Source organism: Equus przewalskii, chromosome 6, assembly GCF_037783145.1.
Source record: "Equus przewalskii isolate Varuska chromosome 6, EquPr2, whole genome shotgun sequence".
Classification (NCBI taxonomy): Eukaryota; Metazoa; Chordata; class Mammalia; order Perissodactyla; family Equidae; genus Equus; species Equus przewalskii.
The window spans coordinates 68,948,493-68,971,335 of record NC_091836.1 but is presented as its reverse complement, the minus strand read 5'-3'; the positions used below and the strand labels follow the sequence as shown (position 1 = coordinate 68,971,335).

Genomic DNA, 22,843 nt, shown 5'->3' with positions numbered 1-22,843 from the left:
CATCAGAAAATTCACATTACAAAAAAATGCTGTGAATACAGTGAAGGTGGGAAGTTCTTCAGATGTCTATCTCAGTCACATCAGAAAACTCATCCAGGAGAGGAACCAGGTGCCAGTCACTGCTCTAAGTGTGTCATAAATATCAACTCATTTGCTCCTCCGACAACATAAACAGAGGTACTACTATCACCCCCACTTTACGGATGAGGATACCGAAGCACAGAGAGTCTAAGTAATTTGCCCAAGGTCACACAGCTAGCAAGGGGCAGAGCTAGAGTCTGGAGCCCAGGCAGTGTGGCTCCAGAGATCACACTTCTAACTACTCACAATTCTACCTTATAGGTGGGATTGTGTGGTTCCGTCTGGGGAGTCAGGAAAGGCTTCAAGGGAAGAGGTAGCGATAGGGGATCTTGAAGAACACACTGAGACACAGAAAAGGTGACAGCACTGTAGATGGAGGCCTGGAGAAGGCGACTGAGTCCACTGGGTGCTTGGGAAATAGTGGGCAGCCTGGGGTGGCTGGAGTGTGTCCCGAGTGCCTGGGAGGAGCACCAGGGAACGGAGGCACCAGAGAAGGGTCCGCTCACTGCCCCAACAGTCACCGAGCACCTCCACGTGAAGACCTGGGCCGGGTCTGAAGGGTCTTGGAGCCCAGGCTGGGGAAGTCAGACTGGATCCAGAAGACAATGGGAGCCATGCACTCTTAGAGGGAAGGAGAATGACTGGCCAGGGCTGTATTTTGGACACAGAGATGCCCGTAACCTTGTAATTTTCCCCCACCCCTGCCCTGACAGCAGTCATGGCTCAGCTGGGCAGGGTGGGGACCAGACAAGGGGGCAGTCACTCTCGGCACAGCCGCCCTACATTCTGACCCACTTTCCTGGGCGTGAGAACAGCCATCAGGGAGCAGGGAGGCGTGAGGAGCAGGTGGCGGTGGCAGCAAAGAGGTTTCTAGGGCCCTTGTCACACTGCCGGGTAGCAGAGTTATTTGTGTCCAGGCTTGTCTGCGCTGCCAGAACTGCACAGTGCTGCCTGTGTCAGATGCCGCCTGCCTGTTTACCCAGCATCAGCGCACCTGCCTCTCAGGTCAGCTCGGGAGCATGGAGGAGGCAAGAAGACAGGAAGCGCCACCCCCGTTTCACAGATCTGGGGAGCCTGAGGGGTCACAGTGCAGCTTGCTTTACTTCCAGAGGGAGAAATCACAGGCCAGGGGAGAGAAGAGTCTTGCCCAGGGCCGGGAAACACAGGCCCAGAGACACACGCTCGTGTGCCCAGCGTCGGCCGGGGAGGAGAGCCCCAGGCTTCTGGTGCCCCTGTCGCATCCCTGCTCAAGACCCGGCGTGGCTCCCTTGGGCCTCCGCAAGGCTCGCTGGGCACGGGGTGGCGTCCAGCAGGCCTGAGGGGCCGGGGTGGTGGATGAGGGGTCTGGTTTCTAGGCAGCCAGCAATTCCTCCAGCCTCCTGCCAGGAGTTCACGTGTTCACTTTTCTGGCCAGCATCCATGTTTGTGAAGATTTCCGAGGCGGGGGACGGGAGGGGGTGGACAAGACGGGACACACAGAGTGAGGAAGAAGGGGAGACACCAGGTGGCCATGGACAGAGGGGAGAGTTTCTTAAAGGCGCATGGCCCATTTTCTGGTAACCCATGAAACTGGAGATCTGAAAATCAAATAATTTTGATTTTAAAATGAAATAAAAATTTCACCCAGCAGGCTGGCAGCTGGCTTCCAAAGAGCCCACAGACCACAGCTGAACACTCCCCAGCCTTCCCGGGGGTCAGGAGGCGGGAAGGGAAGGGTGCCAGCAGAGGAAGCAGTGCACACGCTGAAAACAAGAGTCCTGTGTGACCTCGGGCGGGTTTCATATCCTCTCTGAGCCATACTCTCCCCGCTCTGGAAAATGGGCGTGATATCTACCCCCTAGGGAAAGGTATACATAAAGCCTTGGCACCCAGCAGGGAATGATAAAGGGGAGCTGACACCGTTGGTACTATAATTATTATTTTTATTACCATCATTCCCCTGGCCAACACTCTGCCCTCCCCTCAGTGCCCAGGGAGAGATCTTGCCAAATGTCCCTCAGGTGAGAAGGCCTTTGGGGTGGGATGAGATGGTTATGTTACCCTAGCTGGAGACACGGAGGATTTTTTAGTTGTCTATCTCCTTCCCAGTCTTGGATGGAAAATAACAGTTTATGATATTCTCTTCCCAGTTTACACCCTCACATTCCAGAAATCTCCAGGGACATGCCCGGCTATTCCCTCCTTCTGTACTAGTCTTTCCATCAGTTCTCCCAACTGCAATCCTTCCCATCCTTTCCAGTGTCACTTCCTCCTAGAAGCCCTCCCTGACTGCTTCAGCTTAAAGTGCCCCGACCCTCTGATCTCCGGTGGGGGTTCTCTGCCTCCTCCTCCCTCCTTCCTTCCCTTCTTTCCCCTCTCCATCCATCTTTCCTACTTCTCTCCTTTCTTTTCTTGCCTTTATGTCTGCAATCTCTGGGCCTGGCACTGTTCTTACTTCCAGGAGAAACAGGCCCCTGTGCCTGTTCCCAGGACACCTACACTCTGGAGCAGGAGACAGATGTTCCATGAATAAACAACGCCCCCCACCCCAAGCACAGCTGGAGGGCAGAATGAGACGACGTACGATGTGTCCAGCGTGTCCACACAGGGCCTGCACATCTCTACTCACGGCCATGAAACTGACACCTGACAAACCAGAGAGCAGGAACCACGTCTTCCTTCCCTCATTCATTTTCCTGGGTACACAGTTGGTGTTTAATACACATTTTCAATGAATGAATAAACGAGAGCCAAACTCTTAGCTCAAACTGGGGAAAAACAGGGCCCGGGCCAAGTGCTGGTGAATCAGAGGCGGGCAGCCTGGCCACCAGGATGAGACAGGGCGTGTGCGGCCTCAGCAGGAGCCTGTTACACACAGGGCGGCCCCAGACACACAGCAGTCCATGACTGTCCCAGCAGGAAGCCTTTATTTAAAGTTTTATTTGTTTGGGGTGGTTTTGTTTGTTTGTTTTTGCCAATTTGAACATACAAACATTTAGGGAAATGGAATAACATATTAGATTAAAATGAGATATTAATTCAGAAACATTACTTTTTTCCCCATCTCATATTTCATGAAACATCAGAACAGATCAGTTTGGTGGCACATCTCCAACTCGGTGTCAACCACTCTGGGCGTCAGTCAGGGGCTGAGAGCCCTCTGTGGTCAGGGGCTCTGTCTGCACTGAAACCTAGGGCCTAAGGCAGCACTTTCCTGAGAAAGAATTTTGGGGAGAAGAAGCCATTCCTTATATGCAGCCAGAGGCGGTGCCCATGACGTGCTGGCGCTAGCTCATACAGGCTTATGAGAGCCGACTGTCACATCTGTAGGAATTTTGTGAGCTGGTTGTTAAACACAGCCATTGCCAATGGCTGTCTACTGGGGGTGACTTTATGCCCCAGGGGACACTGGCAACATCTGGGGACATTTTGGGTGGTCACAACTTAAGCGAGGGATGCTACTGGCGTCTAGAGGGTAAAGGTCAGGCATGCCACCTGCATAATGACAGGTCAGCCCCTCCCCACCCCGCCCCCAGTAAAGACTCTTGAGCCCAAATGTTCACAGTGCTGATGGTGAGAAATCCTGACATAAACTGATATTTAAATAAATTATATTAAGAACAAAGGGAATATATACTCAAAAACAATCACTTAGTATTGTCTCACTAAATTTCACTATAATGCTCTTGAGGGTATTTTTGTCTCCTAGATGTGGAAGGTGGGAATGCTATATGATGGCATCCTACTGTGCATCTCTTCCCAACTCCGTGTTCAATGACATCACGTCAGTAGTGTGAAACCCGTGGCTGGAGAATTTACACGACAGAAATTAGCAAATGCGACAACCCCACTCCCTTATTCTCGGGGCAGCCACTTGTTACCAGTGCTCCATTGGGTGTAACCCGAAGTAGAGAAGGGAAGTTCACGAGGCTGGTGGATGCTTCCAAGTTTCCAGCCCAGGCAGATGGCTAGCACCAGCCGACGGTATGCAGTATGGAACAAGGATCTGAATGTGGCCACAAACTCTATGCACCATGCACACCATACCCACGATACACATATGCACACGCACACACACCACTCACACATACCTACAGAGACCACACACAGAAACACACCACATACCACACACAGCACACACACATTGTGCACACTTGCCACATACATCTACACCACACACATACCATATATGCTTCACACGTCACACCACATGTACACCACACACACACACTTATACACACCATACACACAGATATAAGCACACCCCACATACACACCTGCATCACACCCCCCAACACACAGCTCACATACAACCCCACACACACACCATACACACAGCACATAAACACACAGGAAAGCACCCTCTAGCCTGCAGAGGACTAACTTCAATAATGAGAACAGTAAAAGAATACCAGCCTGGCTGACCACATTCTCAGATGTCAGCACCTTTACCTTTCTCCCTCCCCATCCTCTGCGGCCCCCCCTTTCCCACACACCCCACACCCAGCCTGTTAAGGTGAAGGTCTTGACACCCTCCAGGAGCACCATCCAGTGACCCCATCTCAGTGCCCATTCCTCTTGGCCACTGTGGCCCTGGCCAAGTGGTCCCCCATCCCTCCTCTGTGCGCAGCTCTCTGCTGGCCGTAGCCTCCAGGGTCTGGCCTCCACCCTTCCCAGAGCCCATGACAAGCAGCTCCCTGGGTGACTCCACCTGCCTGGCCACTTGGCTGCAGCCAGATGCTGGAAAGTCCAAACCCCCATCTCCAGCCAGACTCTCTCTGACCTCACACCTACCAGCCCTGGGACGTCTCTACTCGATGTCCCCAGACTCCTCAGACAAGTCCCAAACAGACTTCCTGTCTGCCCACACCTGTTCCTGGCCTATGCTCTCTGTCCTTGCCCACCCAGAGGTTGGCACACAGGAAGTGCTCAGAGCCCATCCCATGGATGAAGGAATAAATTCTGTAAATCCTAGAAAGAGAGGAAAAAACAAACTTCCTTCTAAGGCAGATAGGAAGTCTTACCCCATTTTACAGATGACAGCCCTGAGTTTCGGTGAAGTTAAGGGACCGGCGCAGGAGCAGCAGCTGTGGCAGGGGGCTGCGTGGGGTGGAGGGAAGCCGTGTGAGACCCAGAGCAGCTGCCAGCCCAGGGCAGGCCCTGTAGGCTTGGCTCTCCCCAGCCCCAAGTGAGGGGTTAGTTACAAAGAAAAGGAAAAGGCGTTCCTGATACGTGTCCTGTTTCCTCTCCTCCTCTGGGCTGCTCAGGCCTTGGAGAGCGGATGTCTCTGGGCTGGCAACATTCGACCTGTGCACAGACAGGCGGAGGCTGAGGGTCTCCTGTGGCCCTTTGCAGCCCAGCAGGCTGGCCTGGACAGAGGAGCAAAATCTGCCACCCAAAAATGTCTCTTTGGCACCGGGAAGTTTTGGTTTTTACCTCTCCCTCAACTGCCTGAAAGCATTCAGATAAAAGCCGTTTAGGAAGAAGCGCTATCACCAGAGGTGTCTACAGAGAATATGAGCCAGGGGTGGTAGACTGGGGGACTCAGCCAGGCCTGTTTGAGGAAAGACTCTGTCCCGCTATTTCTGGACATTCCCATTGTTTACCAAACATTTACTCTCTCCAATCTTCCTGTGAACTGCCCTCCTTCCCTTTGAAATCCCAGACCCGTGCCCCCTTCTGCTTAGCTCGGGATGGCATATAAACCTCAACTGCCTGACTGTCAGGGAACCTCACATCTTTGGGGTTCCCATACACATGAAATTAAATTTGATTTTCCCCTCTTACTCTGTCTTGCATCAATTTGATTCTTAGATCAGACAGAAGAACTTAGAAGGGTCTTGCCCGACACCTGCATGGAGACAGGGGCTCCCTGGAGTGACCCCTCAAGTTTCCCTTCCCTTCCCTTTCCGGCCTCCACCCTTATCCCCAGTGGATACCCATCACAGCCAGGCGGCTCCTGTCCCGCCGAGTGCCCCACAAAGGCACCTCCACTGGGAAGCCTTCCATGTCACCCTTACACACTTCAGGGTCCCCCTATAGTCCCGCTGCTTCCCCTCCTCCCTGCCCCACAGTGGCCAAGCCCATTCCTCTGCCCAGGTTTCTGTGGCTATTGCCTGTAGACCTGGGCTCCCCCTGAATCAGGCAGGTAGCAAGAGGCAGGGAGGAAGGAGGCCAAGGCAGACGCCATCAAATGGGGCTTTTCGAGTGAGAGGACAAGGTGAGCCTCCCCCATCAGACAGGGGGCCGTCCTGAGGGCAGACAGCAGATCTCTTCCAGCAGATAAGGATTTCCCTGAGGAAAATGACTGTGACTCCTCCATCATGGGAGGCTCCTGCAGGACAAAGGTCATGCCTCCTTCCTCAGACAAGGAGCTGCCAGAGGACAAGAAGGCTATGTCCCCTCCATCAGATAGGGAGTCCCAGGGAACAGGAGCCATGTTCCCCCCATCAGACAGGAGTCTTTCTCCTGGAGGACAGGACCATGCCTCCTCCATCAGACTAGGAGCTCCCAGAGGTCATGTTCTCCATCTGCTGCCCCGACACCAGTCCCCAGAACAGACTTCAGCTCAGTCTAAGACACAGAGAAGGGCCTCCCCAGAGGGCAGAACTGGGGGGAGTCTAGATCAATTGTCCCTTGCACAGGGTCCCAGGCCCACTTCCCATTCATGCTGTCAACTGAACTGAAGATGCCCTGCCACACTTAAGATACCCAGTGGCCATCTGCCCCAGCCAGGAAGGGGCAACTGGGAGATCCCTGACAAGAGGATGCCCAAGACAGGCGGCACACTCAGCTCTGGCCTGATGTGACAGATGTGTGGGCTGCATGCGTCTCTGCTCCCGGCTCTGCCCCCAACTGGGCAAACCTCTTCCCCCTATAGCCACGTGGACCCCCACTCTGCCACATCTCCAAACTCTGCTTACGTGGCAGGAGGCGGCAGCAGGGAGGAGAAACAGCAGGGCCCTTTGCGGGGCCCTCCTTGAGGACACCACTGGCCTTCCCCACTGCCGTCGCTGAGCCTGGCCCAAGCCAACCCCGCCCCCCCCCCCCATCCTCTCCTCTATGTGCACCAGCTCCAGGGAGCTGCTATTAGTTAGCATCGATCCACAAAGTGCTTTGCGACACATTTTACGAGCTCAGCCTCACCCGGGGCCCTGGGGGACGGAGCAAGAGGCAGAAACTGAGTGGGAGCCCAGGGCACTGGGCAGAGCGAGGAAGCAGCTGAGTCCCAAGACCAAGGCCCAGACAAGCCCAGGGCCAGCACCCAGTAAATGTTAGCCGAATGCGTGTTCGCTGAAAAGCAACCTGACTGGATTTGGTAACTTAATCTGGGTGAATTTTCTCATTAAGAAATAATAATAATAATTAGCGGTAAACTGATGCTTCTTAAGTGTGTAATACAAGCCAGGCCCTATACTAAACACTATATTAACTCATTTAATCCTCACAAGAACCCTATACGGTAGTTACTCTTATTATCCCCACTCTACATATGAGGAAACTTAGACACAGAGAGGTTAGGTAACGTGCACAAAGTCACAGAGCAGAAAATAAGAAACGTAAACAGCTCAAACCATCTGCTTGAGAAATTAAGAAGTTAAAACTATAATAACCATGACCCTAAATTTTGAAAGAATCAGATACTTTTGAAACATACAATTTATCCTAAGTGTGTTCCAAACCAAAGACATTCATTATGGGACAGCCTGTGGTATAGTTAGGATGTCAGAGGCTCGATCAGAAAGAAGTCTTACAAATGTGAAACGTGTTTATCCGTCATCTCAAAAAATAGTTATGCTTCTTCTGAAACTGTTAACTGAACAGTTTTATTAAAATTTAGAAAACCAAAAAAACCCCACAATAACAATTATTTCAAGATTTGTCACTTATTTGTCCTGTTCTAGGTACTTTACATATTTATCATGCTGAATCTTGAGAACAACTTGGGGGGCATTATTTCCTTGAGGGGACTTCACTGCACCTCCAGGCTGAGGGCCCCTTGGTGTTTGCACCCCTGCCAGGTGTTTGGGGGTGTCTGCCCCCCAGGATGGGAGCTGGTCCAGGGCAGGGACTGTGTTGGGCACAGAGAAGGTGCATGAGAAAGGAGCCGCGGGCTTGGGATGAGGCAGGCCGTGGCTGTCTGGAGTGTTAAACGCGGCCCCTCATTAGAGCTCTATAGGCGGGGTCAACCCTGTGGCCGGCTGGTTAAGTTCGCACGCTCTGCTCGGGCGGCCCAGGGTTTCGCCGGTTCGGATCCTGGGCGCGGACATGGCACCGCTCATCAAGCCATGTGGAGGCAGCGTCCCACATGCCACAACTAGAGGGACCCATAACTAAGAATATACAACTGTGTGCCGGGGGGCTTTGGGAAGAAAAAGGAAATATAAAATATTTAAAAAAGGAACTCTATAGGCGGTGAAGATACTACCCACCACCACCACTGCCATAACGATAGACTCGCCAGGTGTCCTGGGGCAGGTCCCTGTCCAGCGTGGCTCCAGCTGGTTCACAGGCTCTCAGTGGGGGTCACGTTACCTCCTAGGGGCCTGGGCAGCTGAGAGGAGATAATGGGTCTGAGGAGTTCCTGGGAGGCCAGAGTGCTGAGCAGAGACAGGGCTGTTATTAGGACAAGGCTGAATTATCAAGCATCTTTAAGAAATGCATTTCCATTACTTCCAAGAACACAGGCTTGCAGATGAGGTGGACAGAGCGAAGCCAGCATGGAGCAGCTGTCCTCAGTGAGGCAGTGAGAGGGAGCAGCCTGCTGGGGCATCTCCAAACCACACCCTGGGACTCGGTAATAAACACGCCCACACCCACCCCACACCCTCCACCTGCTCCTCACACCAGTTCCCTTCCTCTGTCCTGGGGGAGGGGAGTGGGCAAGGGAAGAAGCCTGCCAGGAGGAACAGTGCTGGCCCCTTCCTTAGCCACCAACCTGTCTGGAGTGACAACTTCAGAACCAGCTCCACCTGCCCCAACCTAGATGCTCAGGCCATCTTTCTCTGAACCCCAGGGAGGCCACACACACGGTGATGGACGTGGAAAAGATGTCTGCCAAGCCTGGCGCATAACCCAAGTGCCATATATGGTAGGATTAGGGCACTGAGAGGCACCAGAAGTGCCAAGATGAACGAGGCTCTCCAGGGCCCTCCCTTTGTGGGGCTTAAATGCTAGCAGGGAAAAAGATTTTTTTAATTTTTAATTTTATTTTTTTTGTAGGAAGATTAGCCCTGAGCTAACTACTGCCAATCCTCCTCTTTCTGCTGAGGAAGACTGGCCCTGAGCTAACATCCATGCCCATCTTCCTCGACTTTATATGTGGGACGCCTGCAACAGCACGGCTTTTGCCAAGCGGTGCCATGTCCGCACCGGGATCCGAACCAGCGAACCCCAGGCTGCCGAGAAGTGAAACGTGCGAATTTCACCGCTGCGCCACCGGGCTGGCCCAGAAAGAGATTTAAATAATCACACAGAAGAAAACATAACCAGGAGGTGGGGGAGCTTTTGACCACCATCCACATCTTCCAACATTTATCTGGCACTCCGTGTGTGTCTAGTTGGCCCTAGGGACTGGGACATGGGTCTCCTGGGGGCACTTGGAGTACACTGAATTGGCCTGTGGAACACAGTCCTTAAGGCCTAGACAGCCTCTCCTGAGACATGCTCTCCCTGCATTGGGCCAGGTTTCCCCCTCACCAGGAAACCTCACGACTGACCAACAAGGCCCCCTCGGCATCCTGATTATCAACAGGAGGTCCTGGGCAGCAGGCAGGAGCATTCACATGGTGGAAAGTAAAGGGCCCTTGCCCATGGATGACTTGGCCACCTGCTATTAGTTGGGTTTCTGTGAGTCTGATTGAGCCAATCCTGGAGGCCTGCTCAATTCTTAGGGCTGGACCGCCACATGGGGGCCTTGCCCAGGCCAGAGCCCAGGAGGCCAGCCCCCAACGCCTTCACCATACTGTCTCTGTTATGTCACAACTACAGTGGCCTTGGGAAGCAGAGGGGCCTGTGGTGAACGCACTGCCCACACACGGTAGGGGAGACAGCTGCACAACCCAATAACTATCCTGCAAAAGACCCCAGGAGAGAGGGTCATAAAGAGGGTGACAGCAATTCTGGGGAAAGAGTGGCATGATTCCTCCCTGGACAGACAGGGGACTGCTGAGGAAGGTACAGAGAGCAGGTACCATCTGAGGTGGGACTGAAGGACAGTTAAGAGTTCGCCAGGTCCTCAAGGTGCCCAAGAGAGAACATTAAAGTGACGCGCGTATGCATGGAATTACCCATCCTTATACAGCAGAGTGTACATTTCAAAATCACTATCTCATTTGATTCTCTCAAATCCCATAATGCTGTTATTTCCTGACTCCTCCCTCCCCCTAAACACACACGCACATGCAAATAAGAAAAGTGAGGTCCAAGGAAGGCAGATGATGAGCCCAAGGGCAAATGATGACTGATTTCTGGGCAGAGGAAAGGGGTGAGGTGTGCATGCTGGCCGAGATGGACCTCTTCTCATGAAGGGCGGGGGTACTGCTGTCAGGCAGCAATCCCTCATTTCCAGCCCCTGCTGGTCTGTGACACCCTCCTTCCATCCCCAACAGACAAACACACTCCTCCAGACCCCGGGGCATCTCAGAAGGGGTGCTGGCAGAGGGACAGAGCAGTGTGGCCAGGGCTGGGCCCAGGAGGTTGAGGAAGAGCTGGCCATTCTCTAAGGCCCAGCTTGAAGGCCCTGCCCCCCGACCCCACTGGTCCTGAGCACCGATAACTTCGACCTCTCCCCTATAAATCTCCTCTCCTGGCCTCTCCTCTCCCCTTCGCTCTCGCTCTGTCTCGGAGCAGCTGCCGCCAGCCTCTCCCTCTCCTCCCTCCACCCCTCGCCCTCCCCGGGGAGCTGTGAGCTCAGCCTTTCCCATCAGCCAACCCTGGGAATGATGGGAAATGTGCCTCAGGCCAGGAATGGAGAGGAGGCTTGCCCCAGAGAGGGAGCAGGAGAGGGGGGCTTTTCCTCAGGGCGTCCTGGGGGCAGGGCTCAATTCTGCTGCTGCCTAGAGATCCCAGGCTGGGCTAAGGGCACAGTCTGCCTGTCCATACTACATGTTCTAAATAAGGTGAGATCTGCCCGCTGGAGCTGGAGGGGCCCTCTTTTAACAGATGGGGAGACAGAGGCTCAGAGAGAGGAGGGAAAGGAAGCATATCCGGGGCTGACTGCCAGGTCCCAGGCACCGTTCGCATCTTTCACATTTCTTGTCTCACTGAACCCTCACAACTGCCCTGCAAGGTATGTATGGTAGGCTGAATACTGGCCCCCTAAGACGCCCGCATCCTAATGCTTGGAAATGAATATGTGACCCTACAGGGTAAAAGAGACTTCATGGAGGTGATTTAGTTAAGGATCTGGAGGTGGGGAGATTATCATGATTTATCTGGGTGGATCCAGTGTAATCACAAAGGTCCTTATAAGAGGGAGCCAGGAGGGTCAGAGAAAGGGCAAGGTGGTGATGACAGAAGCATTGAGAGAGAGATTGGAAAAGGCTACACTCCTGGCTTTAAAATGGAGGATGGGGCCAGGAGCCATGGGATGCAGGCAGATTCCACAAGCTAGAAAAGGAAAAGGATGGCTTCTCCCCTACAGCCTCCAGAAGGAACACAGCCTTGCCAACCTATTTTAGGACTTCCGGCCTCCAGAACTGTAAGTGAATAAATGTGCGTTGTTTCAGGCCACTAAATGTGTGGTAACTTGTCACAGGAGCAAGAGGAGGCTAATAAAGTAGGCATTTCCATTCCCATTTTGCAGATGAGGAAACTGAGGCTCTGAGAAGGGACATGACATCCTCAGGTCCTGCAGGCTCCCCTCCACACCAGGCTGGCTTACTGGGAATCTCTTAAGATTCCCAGTACTGGGCTCTTAAGGCTGGGAGCTCCTCGGCCAGGGCTTCAAGGCTGGGGGAGCATCTGAGGAGGAGGCAGGGGTCTCCAGCTGCAGGGACGAGGGGAGGACAGAGAAGGGATCGGGAGAAGGTAAAGCTCTGCCTACAAGGGGATGAATTATGGCTGGGGCCTTTGGGAGCCTGTGACTGAGTCCCACCCTGCCCCAGATGGAGCGAGGAGGCCCGTGACATAGAGGAGGGCCCTGGCTATACAGCTGCGCTTCGGGTGGGGGGGTGGGGCAAGTGTTTGCAGGGTTATCCGAGATTAGATGAAATGCCCCATTCTCTCTCTTCGATGCCGACAAAATCCCTGGGAGGAGGGCTCCTTATCCTTCTTCGTGCACTACTGGTGAGGAAAATGAGGTCCAGGGGAAAGTGACTGGCCCAAGCTCTCACGGCCAGTGAGAGGTGCAGTCTGGGTGTTCATGACAAGAAGCACCACAGCCATGAACGGCTCCTGCACAAGCGAGTCTGACGCTGCGCGGTCACTGGCATCTTCTCAGCTATTCTAGATGCCTCCCTCCTCTGCCTCAAACCCCTTAACTGCTGTCACAAGCCCTTCAGGATCTGGCCCCTGCCCACACCTCCACCCTCCCCTCCCAGCACACTCTCCTGTCCCCCATACCCTCCAGCCACACTGACCTTGGTCAGTTCCCCAGAGCCACCAAACTCTTTCCCCGCTGTGTGATCTCCCACAGGGCTCAGCTTCCCCAGCCCGGGGCCACACGCATTCACGGTGGATGGACCAAGGGTCCTGGCCTTCCTGCTCCTCCCTGTGGGTAAGGGAGAGGGAGCAGGGCCAGGGGTCAGCCCCAGAGGGCCAGAGGCCTGGGAGGTTGGAGCTGAGAGGCCCCGAGTAAGCTGGTCATCTTGTACGCAGTAAAGGCAACAGCAGCCTGGCTGTGGGACAGGGTGTGGTGGCAGAACTCCCTGGGGGGACAGACCCTCCAGAAACACAGACCCCAGGACACTGGAGCCGAGGGGGCCTCAGAGAACTTTCAGTTCCACTCCTTAGGGCACACATGGTGACAGTGAGGCCAGGAGAAGGACAGGACTTGCCCGGGACCCACAGTGTGTCACTGTGGGGCTCAGTTTGGGGAAGTGGTTAAGGCTGTGAGGTCTGCCACTCACTAGCTGGGTGACCGTGGGCAAGGACCGAATCTCTCTGGTCCTTACCTCTGAAATGGGAACAGTAATAGTGCCTTTCTTGGTGAATTCATGGGAGCACCTGGTGCCGTGAAGCCGGCGACAAACGAAAGCCAGCCTCACCGCCGAGAGAGCAGGGCCTGGACTCGGGACGCCGCATTCAGGGGGCTCATCTCTTCCCCGTGATATAGCTGGTGGGCTTAATTTAATCCCCAGAACGGACCCGGAGGGGGAGGACACCCAGAGAGCTGGGCACTCAGCATCTCCAAAGCCACTGCTTCTGGGCCCCCAAAGCTGGTTCATCTTTAATCTCAGCTTATTGTGTCTAGGAAAGGGTTTATCAGCCTCATTCTCCTTACAGTGAAAGAAAGGACTCCCCCAAGCGAGGAGGCCTGGACTTGAGGCGCTCCTGATCAAAACCTGGCTCCCCCTGACTTCCACCCTGACGGAGGGAAAGAGGAATCCGCGAGGACCGAGCACGTCCTGCAGGTGGCGCTGTGCCGGGGCTCCTGCACATACTTTCTCCCAGACCTCGCCCCAGCCCACCGAGAGGCGACGGGGAGGCCCATTTCGCTGACGAGGAAGCTGAGGTTTCCGGGGAGTAAATAACTCGTCTGCAGCACCAGCTAGCACAGCCACATGCCTACACTGCTCCGGGAGGCCTACGGGCAAGGGCCTGTTCCCATTCTAAGGCATTGCGGTTTAGGGCCTATTTGAAGGGAAGGAACCCAGCCGGGGTGATGAGGCCCCCGGGCAGCCTCCTCACCCGCCTGCGGACCCTGTGGCCGGTACCCTCCCTCCAGCCGTCTCACCTCTCCTCCAGAAATCTTAGTAATAACTATGAAAATAACACCTCGTAATGCTGCTGCCTCCATCCGGACAGTGCTGTCCACCCCCACGCCAAGTTCACATCCGCTTCATCTCAGATTCTTGCTCACTTGGCACTTCCTCAAAAAACCTTCAGTGACCCCCAACCAGGTCAGATCCCCCCATTAGGCACTTAGAGCGCTTCTCGCATTGTGCACTCCTGTACTCTGTCTCCTGCTCCAGACCAGAGGGCCCATTAAGCCAAGGATGTCTGTTTGCTGCTGTAGTATCCCCAGAGGTGTGCCCAGCACTGGCACGCGGCCTCAGGAAGGCACTCTGCACTTGCCTGGGCCAGGCACCGTGCCAACTGCTGAACCCAGCATCACTTTAACCCTCACGGTTACTCTAGGAGGTGGGGAGCATCACCCCTGGACAGATGAGGACAGTGGGACTCGGAGAGAGGAAGTGACCTCCCCAAGGATCCCCAGCTAACCTGGAACACGGCTGGGACCAGCCCCCAGGACCAGCTACATAGCTTTTGGGCCCAGTGCAAAGTGAAAATGCAGGGCCCCTTGTTCAGACTTCAAGACCAAGACAGACCAGCATTAAACCAATAGAGAGGTCCTTCTGAGCTCTGGGCCTTGTGTGACAGCACAGGTCCCACGCTCCTGAAGCTGGACCCCTGGGCACCCACGTGATCTGACTCCAGGGCCAAAGCCAAGCTCCACCTACGGAGGCCCTTGGGCATGGGTCCGCTAAGGCAGTGGTTCTCACACTTGTGTACAGGTCAGAATCCGCTTTGAGGCTGGTGGCCCCGCCCCCAGAGTTCCCATCAGGTAGGTGTGAGGTGGGCCTGGGGATTTGCTTTTCTAAAGGAGATGCTGATGCTGGGGCTCTGAGGCACTGAGAACCCCCGCCCTAAGGAAGGCTTATTTAGCAGGGCCATTCTGAGTCCAGGGCCTCATGGAAGGAGAGAGCTATCAGGGGTGAGGATGTCCAGTGTCCTTCAAATCGTACTCAGGCCTCAGTCCAAAGGGCCAGCCCTGCTAAGAAGGGGAAGAGTGGGGGGCAGGAAGGGGAGAAGAGGGGAGGAAAAAGGAAAACTTTACACAAGTTACTTTGTTTAACTTTTGTAACAGTCTTGAGCAGTAGCTCCCATTATTTTTGTTGTAGAGGAAACTGCAGCAGAAGTCAATCATTAGCCCGGGGTCACAGCCAGGAAATTATGGAAACCACAACCGAACCTGGTTCTGTTTTACGTGTTGTCAACAAAGGCTGCTTCAACCAGCTGGCCCTGACGGGGTCTAATCCCACGACGTGCTCAGCACAGGGGAGCAGAGCCAGTAGCCGTGGGTTGGATTCAACGGTCCCAGGCCCTGGCAAGCCCCCAGGGTCCTCCCCCTCCCCCTCCTGCCTACCCTCCAAGCCCAGGCCTGTGGCACAAAGACCTGGGACCCAGCTGATGGGAGGGGCCAATGCCAGCAGGCCAGGGTGCCCACCCCCAGATTGGAAGTTCCTCCTACATCCAGGTTCTTCTCTCCAGCCTCCCCTCTGGCCACTTTCTCACACATACCCTAAGCCCCAGATCACACACCATCTGTTTTAGAGTTTGCACTGGCTGTTCCTTCTGTTCCTTCTGCCTGGAATGCCCTTCGCATTGTACCTCTCTGTCCAACTCTTACCCATCCTTCAAAACCCCAGGTGAGCTCTACCTCCTCTGGGAAGTGCTCCCTTGGCACCTGTCCATCCTCTCCACTCCATCATGCCACTCTGCTTCCCTGGTTGCTCCTCCAACCATCCATTCTACAAATACGTAGTGAACATCTGCCCTGCTCCAGGCACAGTGCTGAGGATGTGAGGCCCAGACTGAGCTCCGTCAGGCCAGGGTATGAGTCTGCTTTCCCCTGTGAACCTCTGCCAGAAAGGGGGCTGGGGAGGGTCCCCAGGGAGTGATGGGACCTCAGCTGGAGATTTGAAAAAGCAGGGGGGCGGGAGAGAGAAGTAGTACAAATTCTACATTCCAGGTCACTGCCAAGTTGTGGGGAACAGCTCCCACGCCCCACACCTGGAGTAACGATCCTTGGTGAAGCAGCGCACAAGCGTTACCAAATGAACACGAGGCAAGCTATGCACCTCAGTGCCAAGGGCCGTGCTGGCCGTGGGCTCCCCAGGAAACTGAGGCCCGGAGTGGGAAAGGGATAAGCCCAAAGTCCCCCCCACCCAGAGCAGGAGACAGCCCTGGAGTGGGCTGGCAGCCTCCTCTCCCAGGAGATGTGGGTTTTAAACAGCGGAGGAAGGAGGAGGCAATGTGCTCCCACTCTGAAGGAGGGCCCTGGGGACCCCTCCTCTGGGGCAGAAGGGTTTAAGGGCGCACTCTGGAAAGCCACAGCCCACAGAAGCCCCAGGGCCAGGCCAAGGAGGAGAGAGGCTGGAGTGGAGCCAGGCTGGCAGAGGAAACATCTTGAGAGGCAAGGGGGAGGAAGGGAGGAGGAATGAAAAAGGAGGAAAGAGCCAGACACGCAAACACCTCCGCCTCCTCTTTCCAACCAAAACAGAATCCCCAGCAGACTGAGACCTGCAAGGAAGGAGACTGGGAAAGAAGCTGGGCCTCAGAGGAGGGGGTGGCTGGGAAGGCACCCAGGGCTGGAGCCTCTGGAAGCTTCAGGGGCTGACCAGCACTACCAGGGATGGGGGGGTGTGGGGAGGCCCCGTCAGTCATCAGAGCCCACCCAGCCTTACCCACAGGGGCCGAGGCTCAGGGAGGAAGGAGACGTGGACCTGGTCGCTCCTACTGCTCCTTCAAGACCCACTCAGGTACCAACTTTCCCCAAAGCCCCCAGACCCAACCTCTGGGCTGGGCTGGGCTCCAGCATAGGAGTTAGCACAAACTCAGAAAATACTGTGCAGTGAAACTGATCCGATGGGGGAGCCGAGGCCTGGACCTTAGAAAGCGCACAGTCTGGGGGGAAACCCAGGGAACTGAAAGGAGGGAGCACAGGCACCAAGGCGGCTCTGAACTCCCCGACAATCAGGGACTGGCAGGCACTTCGGGCCGGTCCACACAGCCTCAGTGGAGGCCCTTTCCTCTGGAAGGACACACTGCTGGGATAAGGAGCCAGGAGGAACCGTGGGACTGAGGCAGAGGGAGGCATCATCCTTGGCCGCCACCCCCGCTACATACACACACACACACACACACACACACACTCAGTGCTGGGGGCTGAGGGGCTTCCAGGGACCTGCATCCTAGTCCTGGCTCTGGAACCTGGACAAAGCCCTTGACCTCTCCAGCTCTCTCCATTCCCTCACCTGTGCAATGGGGGCTCTCCTGTCTCCCCTTCCTCTCAGGGGAGGCACAAGATGAAGGACAGGCCTCCAAGGAGGCAAGAACTGAAAGCTCTGGGATGACTTCAGCACCTGGGAGAGAATCCTACCCCTACTCCCACTTGCACACCATCCCTGCCCCGGCCGGGACCCTCTTCCCTCAGGCTTCCCTTGCGGTCCAGCGAGCCTGGGAGATGGAGGCTGTGGTCAGGAGAGCAGGCAGCCAGGCCTGGCAACCAAGGAGGAGAGTGGCCCCAAAGTAAATCCACTCCCTGTCCAGGGACCTTTTCTCCGCCCAGTGGTAGAAAACTACCCTCCCCACACCGTCCTCACTGCCATTTGAGAGGCTTTATTGCGATGACTTGAGTCTGGGCTTTTCCTCATCTGACTGGCTCTAAACTGCTGGAATTTAGGGCTCTTTCTGTCGTTCCCTTTTTTATCATAGTGAACCAGTCTGCCTTGGTTGAAACCGCTGTTTGCTAGGGCACATCAGTCACGTGACTCCCCCTCCCTCAGCCTGTTTCCTCATCTAAAAAGGGAGGACGACATGGGGCCTACCACACAGGGTCGTTTTAAGGATTAAATGAGAGTAGTGCCCGGCACCTAGTAATACACGTTAGCTCTTATTATTATTAACAATACTCAACAAATATTTATGGAGCACCTTTTGGGTGTCAGACGCTGTCGACCATCAGGGACATATGGCGAAGGGGGCAGCTTCACGCAATGGATGCTGTTACACAAAACTTCCTTCCTGGAAGGAAGGACAGCAGGGCCCCGCACTGCACAACTCTAGAGGGCGCCACAGCACACACCACAATGCCAACGGCGCCCCCTGCAAGGGTGCAACACAATGGTCTGCAAGACAGACATCAAATAAGCAGTATGTGTGACTCTTAGGGTGAGTGGTGTTGAGTGAGGGGCTCAAAGAGCACAGGATGGGTGGCTGACCCGCCGGAGAACCCGAGAAATCTTCCCAGGGAGTGGCGTCTGAGCTAGGAGCTGAAGAAGAAGCAGGAGTAACCCTGAAAGGGGCAGGGGATGGGGATGCGGCTCTGAGGCCAAACGAAACACATTCTGCAGTGGGAAGGCTCTCAGCGAACCAGCGAGACTCACTGGAGGAAGGAGGAAGATGGCAGGCGAGGCTGGCAGGCAGGGCAGCGGGGCCTGTCAGCAGGCAGCCTCGGGCAGGAGTCAGGATTTTACTGTCACCAAGACGAGATGACAGCAGGGTTTCAGCAGGGAACGGACACGAGGTAGTTATACTTTACGAGGCTCCCTTGGGTCGCTGGGTGGAGAATGGAAGGGCAGAGAGGCTGGAGCGGACACAAGGAGACCAGTTAGCGGGCAGGATGAACAACAAGGCTGCTCTGGGTTCAAACCCAGCATCTGCCATTGATTGACTGGAATAGAGACCACAACAGCACTTGCCTCCATGGGTTGTGGTGAGGATTAAATGAGCAACTTCATGTACGTAAAGAACTTGGGACAACAATACCTGGCCCACAGAGAGTGCCGTGTGTTTAGCTGATACGATTCATCCAGGTGGGAAACGAAGGTGGCCCAGCTTAGAGAGGCAGCAGTGAGAGCAAGGGCACAGGACGTGGCCAGATTCCAGGGAAAGCATCACCAGTCCTGGTGCAAGCCCCCAGCTGCTCCAGCCCCCACGCTGGCGGCAGCTGCAGGAGAGACCCCAAGCCAGAGCTGCCCAGTGGAGCTCTTCCCACATTCCTGACCCACAGAAACCAGACGAGATAAGGCGATGAAGGTCGTTTTGAGCTACTAAGTTAGTGAGAGATCAGTCATGCAGAAAAAGATAAATGGAACAACTCCTATTGAGATTTCCCTGGAGGGATCCTCCTCTCCCCCCACAGGCAGGAAGCTGCACCCGGAGCAAGAAAGGTGTGCAGGGCGGAGAGGCGGGGGGTGGGGGGGGGGTGGGGGTGGGGGGGGGGGCGGCCACCGAGCTTGGGGCCTCTGCAACTACCAGGATTCTGCCCTCAGGAAGCAATCAGATGGCCTCAGAGCTAATCGTTTCAGCATTATTTACAATAGCATCAAACTGGAAATAATGTAAATACCAAATGAGGGGATGGTTCAATCAACTGTGGAGCATTCACAGGAGGAACGCTCATGTGTCATTAACAAATGTGAGTTGATGGCATGGGAAATGCTGAGGGAAAAAAAGCAGTAACCCAAACGTCATAGATGCTTGAAGCACAACTGTTTGAGTACACAGGCACGCGCACGCACACACGTACACAGACGTACACAGCAAGGAACGCAAACACCAAAAAATTCTTTAATGTTCCTTCTAAGTGATGAGGTTACGGATGATTGCTATCTTCTCCTTGTCCAAATGTGAAGGTTTTTGTGTTTTTAAAAAATAATTATGGAAAGATACATGTTAGTTCTTTTAAATGTCACTCAGCACTCGGTCACTCCTGTTTCTAGGATAACACACACCAGAACGTTAGCCCTGTGAGAGTAAGGATTCTGTTTTGTGCACAGCTGGTGCCCTGATGGTAGAACGGAGCCTGGCTCATAGTCGGCACTCAGGGGGCATTCGCTGAACGAGCAAATGCATGAATGAGTGCGTGGCTCTCATACAGAGTGTACTTCATCCATCTGAGTCACAGCAGCCTCTCCCATCAGCCCTCAGGCAGGGATGAGGCCTGGCTCCATTCTTTGTCCCCAGGCTTCAGCACAGGGCCTGGCACCAAGCAAAGGCCGGTGGATGAATGAAGGGCTGAATAACCCCCTCTGCCCTGGGACAAACATGTGGGAGGGAAGCCAGCAGGTGGACACGGACTCTTGGGGGACGCGGGGAGGGCAGGCCGTTGGTGTGTGAGGTGGGGGTGCAGGTGTCAGAGAGGACAGCGCTGGGGGGGAGGGGGTACAAGAGCTGAGAGGGAATGGGGATGAAAGTGGCTAGGTGACAGTGTGTTAGCTGTCACATGAGGAGGGGGTGGTCTATGACCTTGCTGGGCTGACAGATTGAGAATGGCAGTGGGAGAGGTGCCAGCATGGAGGGGCTGACAGAGCAGAGCAGGGAGGGGAGCAGCCGGAATCAGATTGTTTCAGTCCAGGAGGACTGCGGTCAGACTCTGAGGCTGAATGACCGTGGAGGGGTGGGGGAGGCCAGCAGAGACTGGCCTCAGCCAAAGGGAGGCAGAAGGCTGGAGCTCAGGCAAGACCCCCTGACCCTCACCCCTACCCCTATGCTGGCTGCCTAGAATGCCAGCCCAAGAAAGACTGTCCACGTTTCTATAAATTAAATCCCACGACGTGACACCTCAGGCCCATCCCAAACACAGGCAAGTGAACCATGCGGCTCAGAGGTCTGGGGGTCAGAGAACGCTGAGAAGAACCCCAGAGCGCAGCAGCCTGACCTCTCCCGTGACAGGCAGGGAAACTAAGGCCCGGGGACTTGCTAAGGTCCCCACAAGCCCAAGGCACAGGCCCCAAGGCCCAGAGCGGATTCAAACACCATGAAGGAGGCCACGGGGCCCGGGGAGACGGTGCCTGCTCAGGCGGCACTGGAGAAGCAGGAGGTGACAAACACTGTTCACTAAGATCGGAAGCTGCCACGCGGAGGAGGGCGCCGCGGGCCTGACTCCTCACCAGGCTGTGCGGGAGCCCCTGAGCACAGGCTGGAGTCATGCACAGCGATGTCCCCACCAGGCAGCCCAGGGCCTGGCCCAGCGGGGGTCTCAGCAAGTGAATAGATAAATAAAAACGTGAATGAGTGATAATGCCGATAGCCAATACTTATACGGTTCCTACTTTGTGCCAAGCACTAAACACTTCACAAATATTAACCCACTTAATCCTCATGCACACCTTAAGAATTCCATAATAAATGATGAAGATTCCCATAGTAAAAACTTTATTATTCCCATTTTATAGATGGGGAAACTGAAACAAACAGGGCCTAATTAACTTGCCCAAGGCCATATAACTTTGAACCCAGGCAGGCTTGTTCCAGAACCCCAGGCCTTAACCAGCCTGCCAAAGGGCCTCCACTTGACACCTTTACCCTGTCACGGCTGCTCACTCCCTCACCATCTTTTCTGCAGTAGCCTCACCCCAACACCCATGTCCATGTCCAGTATTTCCTGTAACAGATGCTGCACCCCCTCTTTTGTTTTGGTGAAGAAGATTGGCCCTGTGCTAACATCTATTGCCAATCTTCCTCTTTTTGCTTGAGGAAGACTGTCACTGAGCTAACATCTGTGCCCATCTTCCTCTATTTTATGTGGGACGCTGCCACAGCGTGGCTTGACGAGTGGTGCTAGGTTTGCACCCAGGATCCAAACCTGTGGATCCCGGGCCACCAAAGCAGAGTGCACGAATTCAACCACTACACCACCAGGCCAGCCCCTGCCTTACTTTTTTTTGATTAGCAACTTTTAAAAATAATTTATTGAGGTGAAATTCACATAACGTAAAATTTACCATTTTAAAGTTAAACAATTAGAGGCATTATGTTCGCAATGTTGTGCAAAACCACCAGCTCTGTCTAGTTCCAAAACATTTCCATCACTCCGCAGTAAAATCCCTCCCCCATAAGTAGTTTCTTCTCCTACCCACCCCCACCCCTAGCCCCTGGCAACCAGCAACGTCGGCTGTGTCTATGGATGCATCTATTCTGGACATTTCATATAAATGGGATCATACAAGATGTGGTCTTTGCGTCTGGCTTCTTTCACCTAGCATGACGTTTTCAAGGTCCATCCGTGTCATAACATATATCACTACTTCATTCCTTTTTAAGGCTGAATAATATCTACAGTATGGATAGAGCACAATTTGTTTGTCCATTCATCCACTGATGGACATTCGGGCCATTTGTTCCCACTTTTTGGCTATTGCGAATAGTCACTGTGGCCTTCTGACCCTCACCACGGCCCTGTGAGTGAGGACTGTTATTCTGTCTCATCTCCCAGAAGGTGACATTGAGGTTCATTGGTGGTAGAGACTTGGACTGAAGGCCCTGTCTCCCAAACTAGAGTGTCCTTCCCTACGGCCTCATCTTCCGCCAGCCATTCACTCACCCTGCAAGTCGCACCTTTCCTGGGCATCAGTTACCACGTGCCAGGCTCTGGGCCGGGTGCCGGTGACACAGAGTGGACGGCTCAGGCTGAGTGCCCGTCTCCACCATGGCCTGAACCTGCAGGGATGGGCTCCTGCCCAGCCCAGGGCTTCCAGGATCCAGGCAGCACACCATGTCCAAAACGAGTCCAGAGGCAGGAGTGCCCTGCTCCTTGTCCTCCCTGCTCTCAGCCTGACTCCCTGCAAAGAGGGACAATGGCCTCCAGCAGGAGGCTCCAGAGATCTGCACAGCAAGACTGTCGAGGGGAGGAGGATCTCTGAGCTGAAAGGGTCTTCAGAAAACACAGCAGTGAGGGCCCTGGAGTGGGGAGGAGGCACGGGATTGGGACAGCCAGTGATGAGCCCCGCCAATCAGTCATTTCACCGCTCAGACATAAATGCACCAGAAAAGCCCTTGGCAGGAGCCTCCGCTGTGCCTTCCTGCTGGGTAACCTTGAGTCAAGCCTTCTCTG

General features: G+C 54.6%; 1 protein-coding gene across 8 annotated transcripts in view; it reads right to left on the bottom strand.

Annotated features, from left to right (window-relative positions):
• ARRB1 (arrestin beta 1) overlaps positions 1 to 22,843 on the bottom strand; it is a 76,364-nt gene that overhangs the window by 35,536 nt on the left and 17,985 nt on the right. The window contains exon 1 of one of the 8 annotated variants that reach the window (XM_070624133.1): positions 5,085 to 5,523. The exons of 5 other annotated variants lie outside the window; for them this stretch is intronic. In XM_070624133.1, coding sequence (XP_070480234.1) covers positions 5,085 to 5,089 — 5 coding nt within the window. In that variant the 5' untranslated portion in view covers positions 5,090 to 5,523. Of the gene's footprint in view, positions 1 to 5,084; positions 5,524 to 22,843 lie in introns of those variants that run through there. 2 more of the 8 variants (XM_070624136.1, XM_008543012.2) reach the window with 2 other exon arrangements.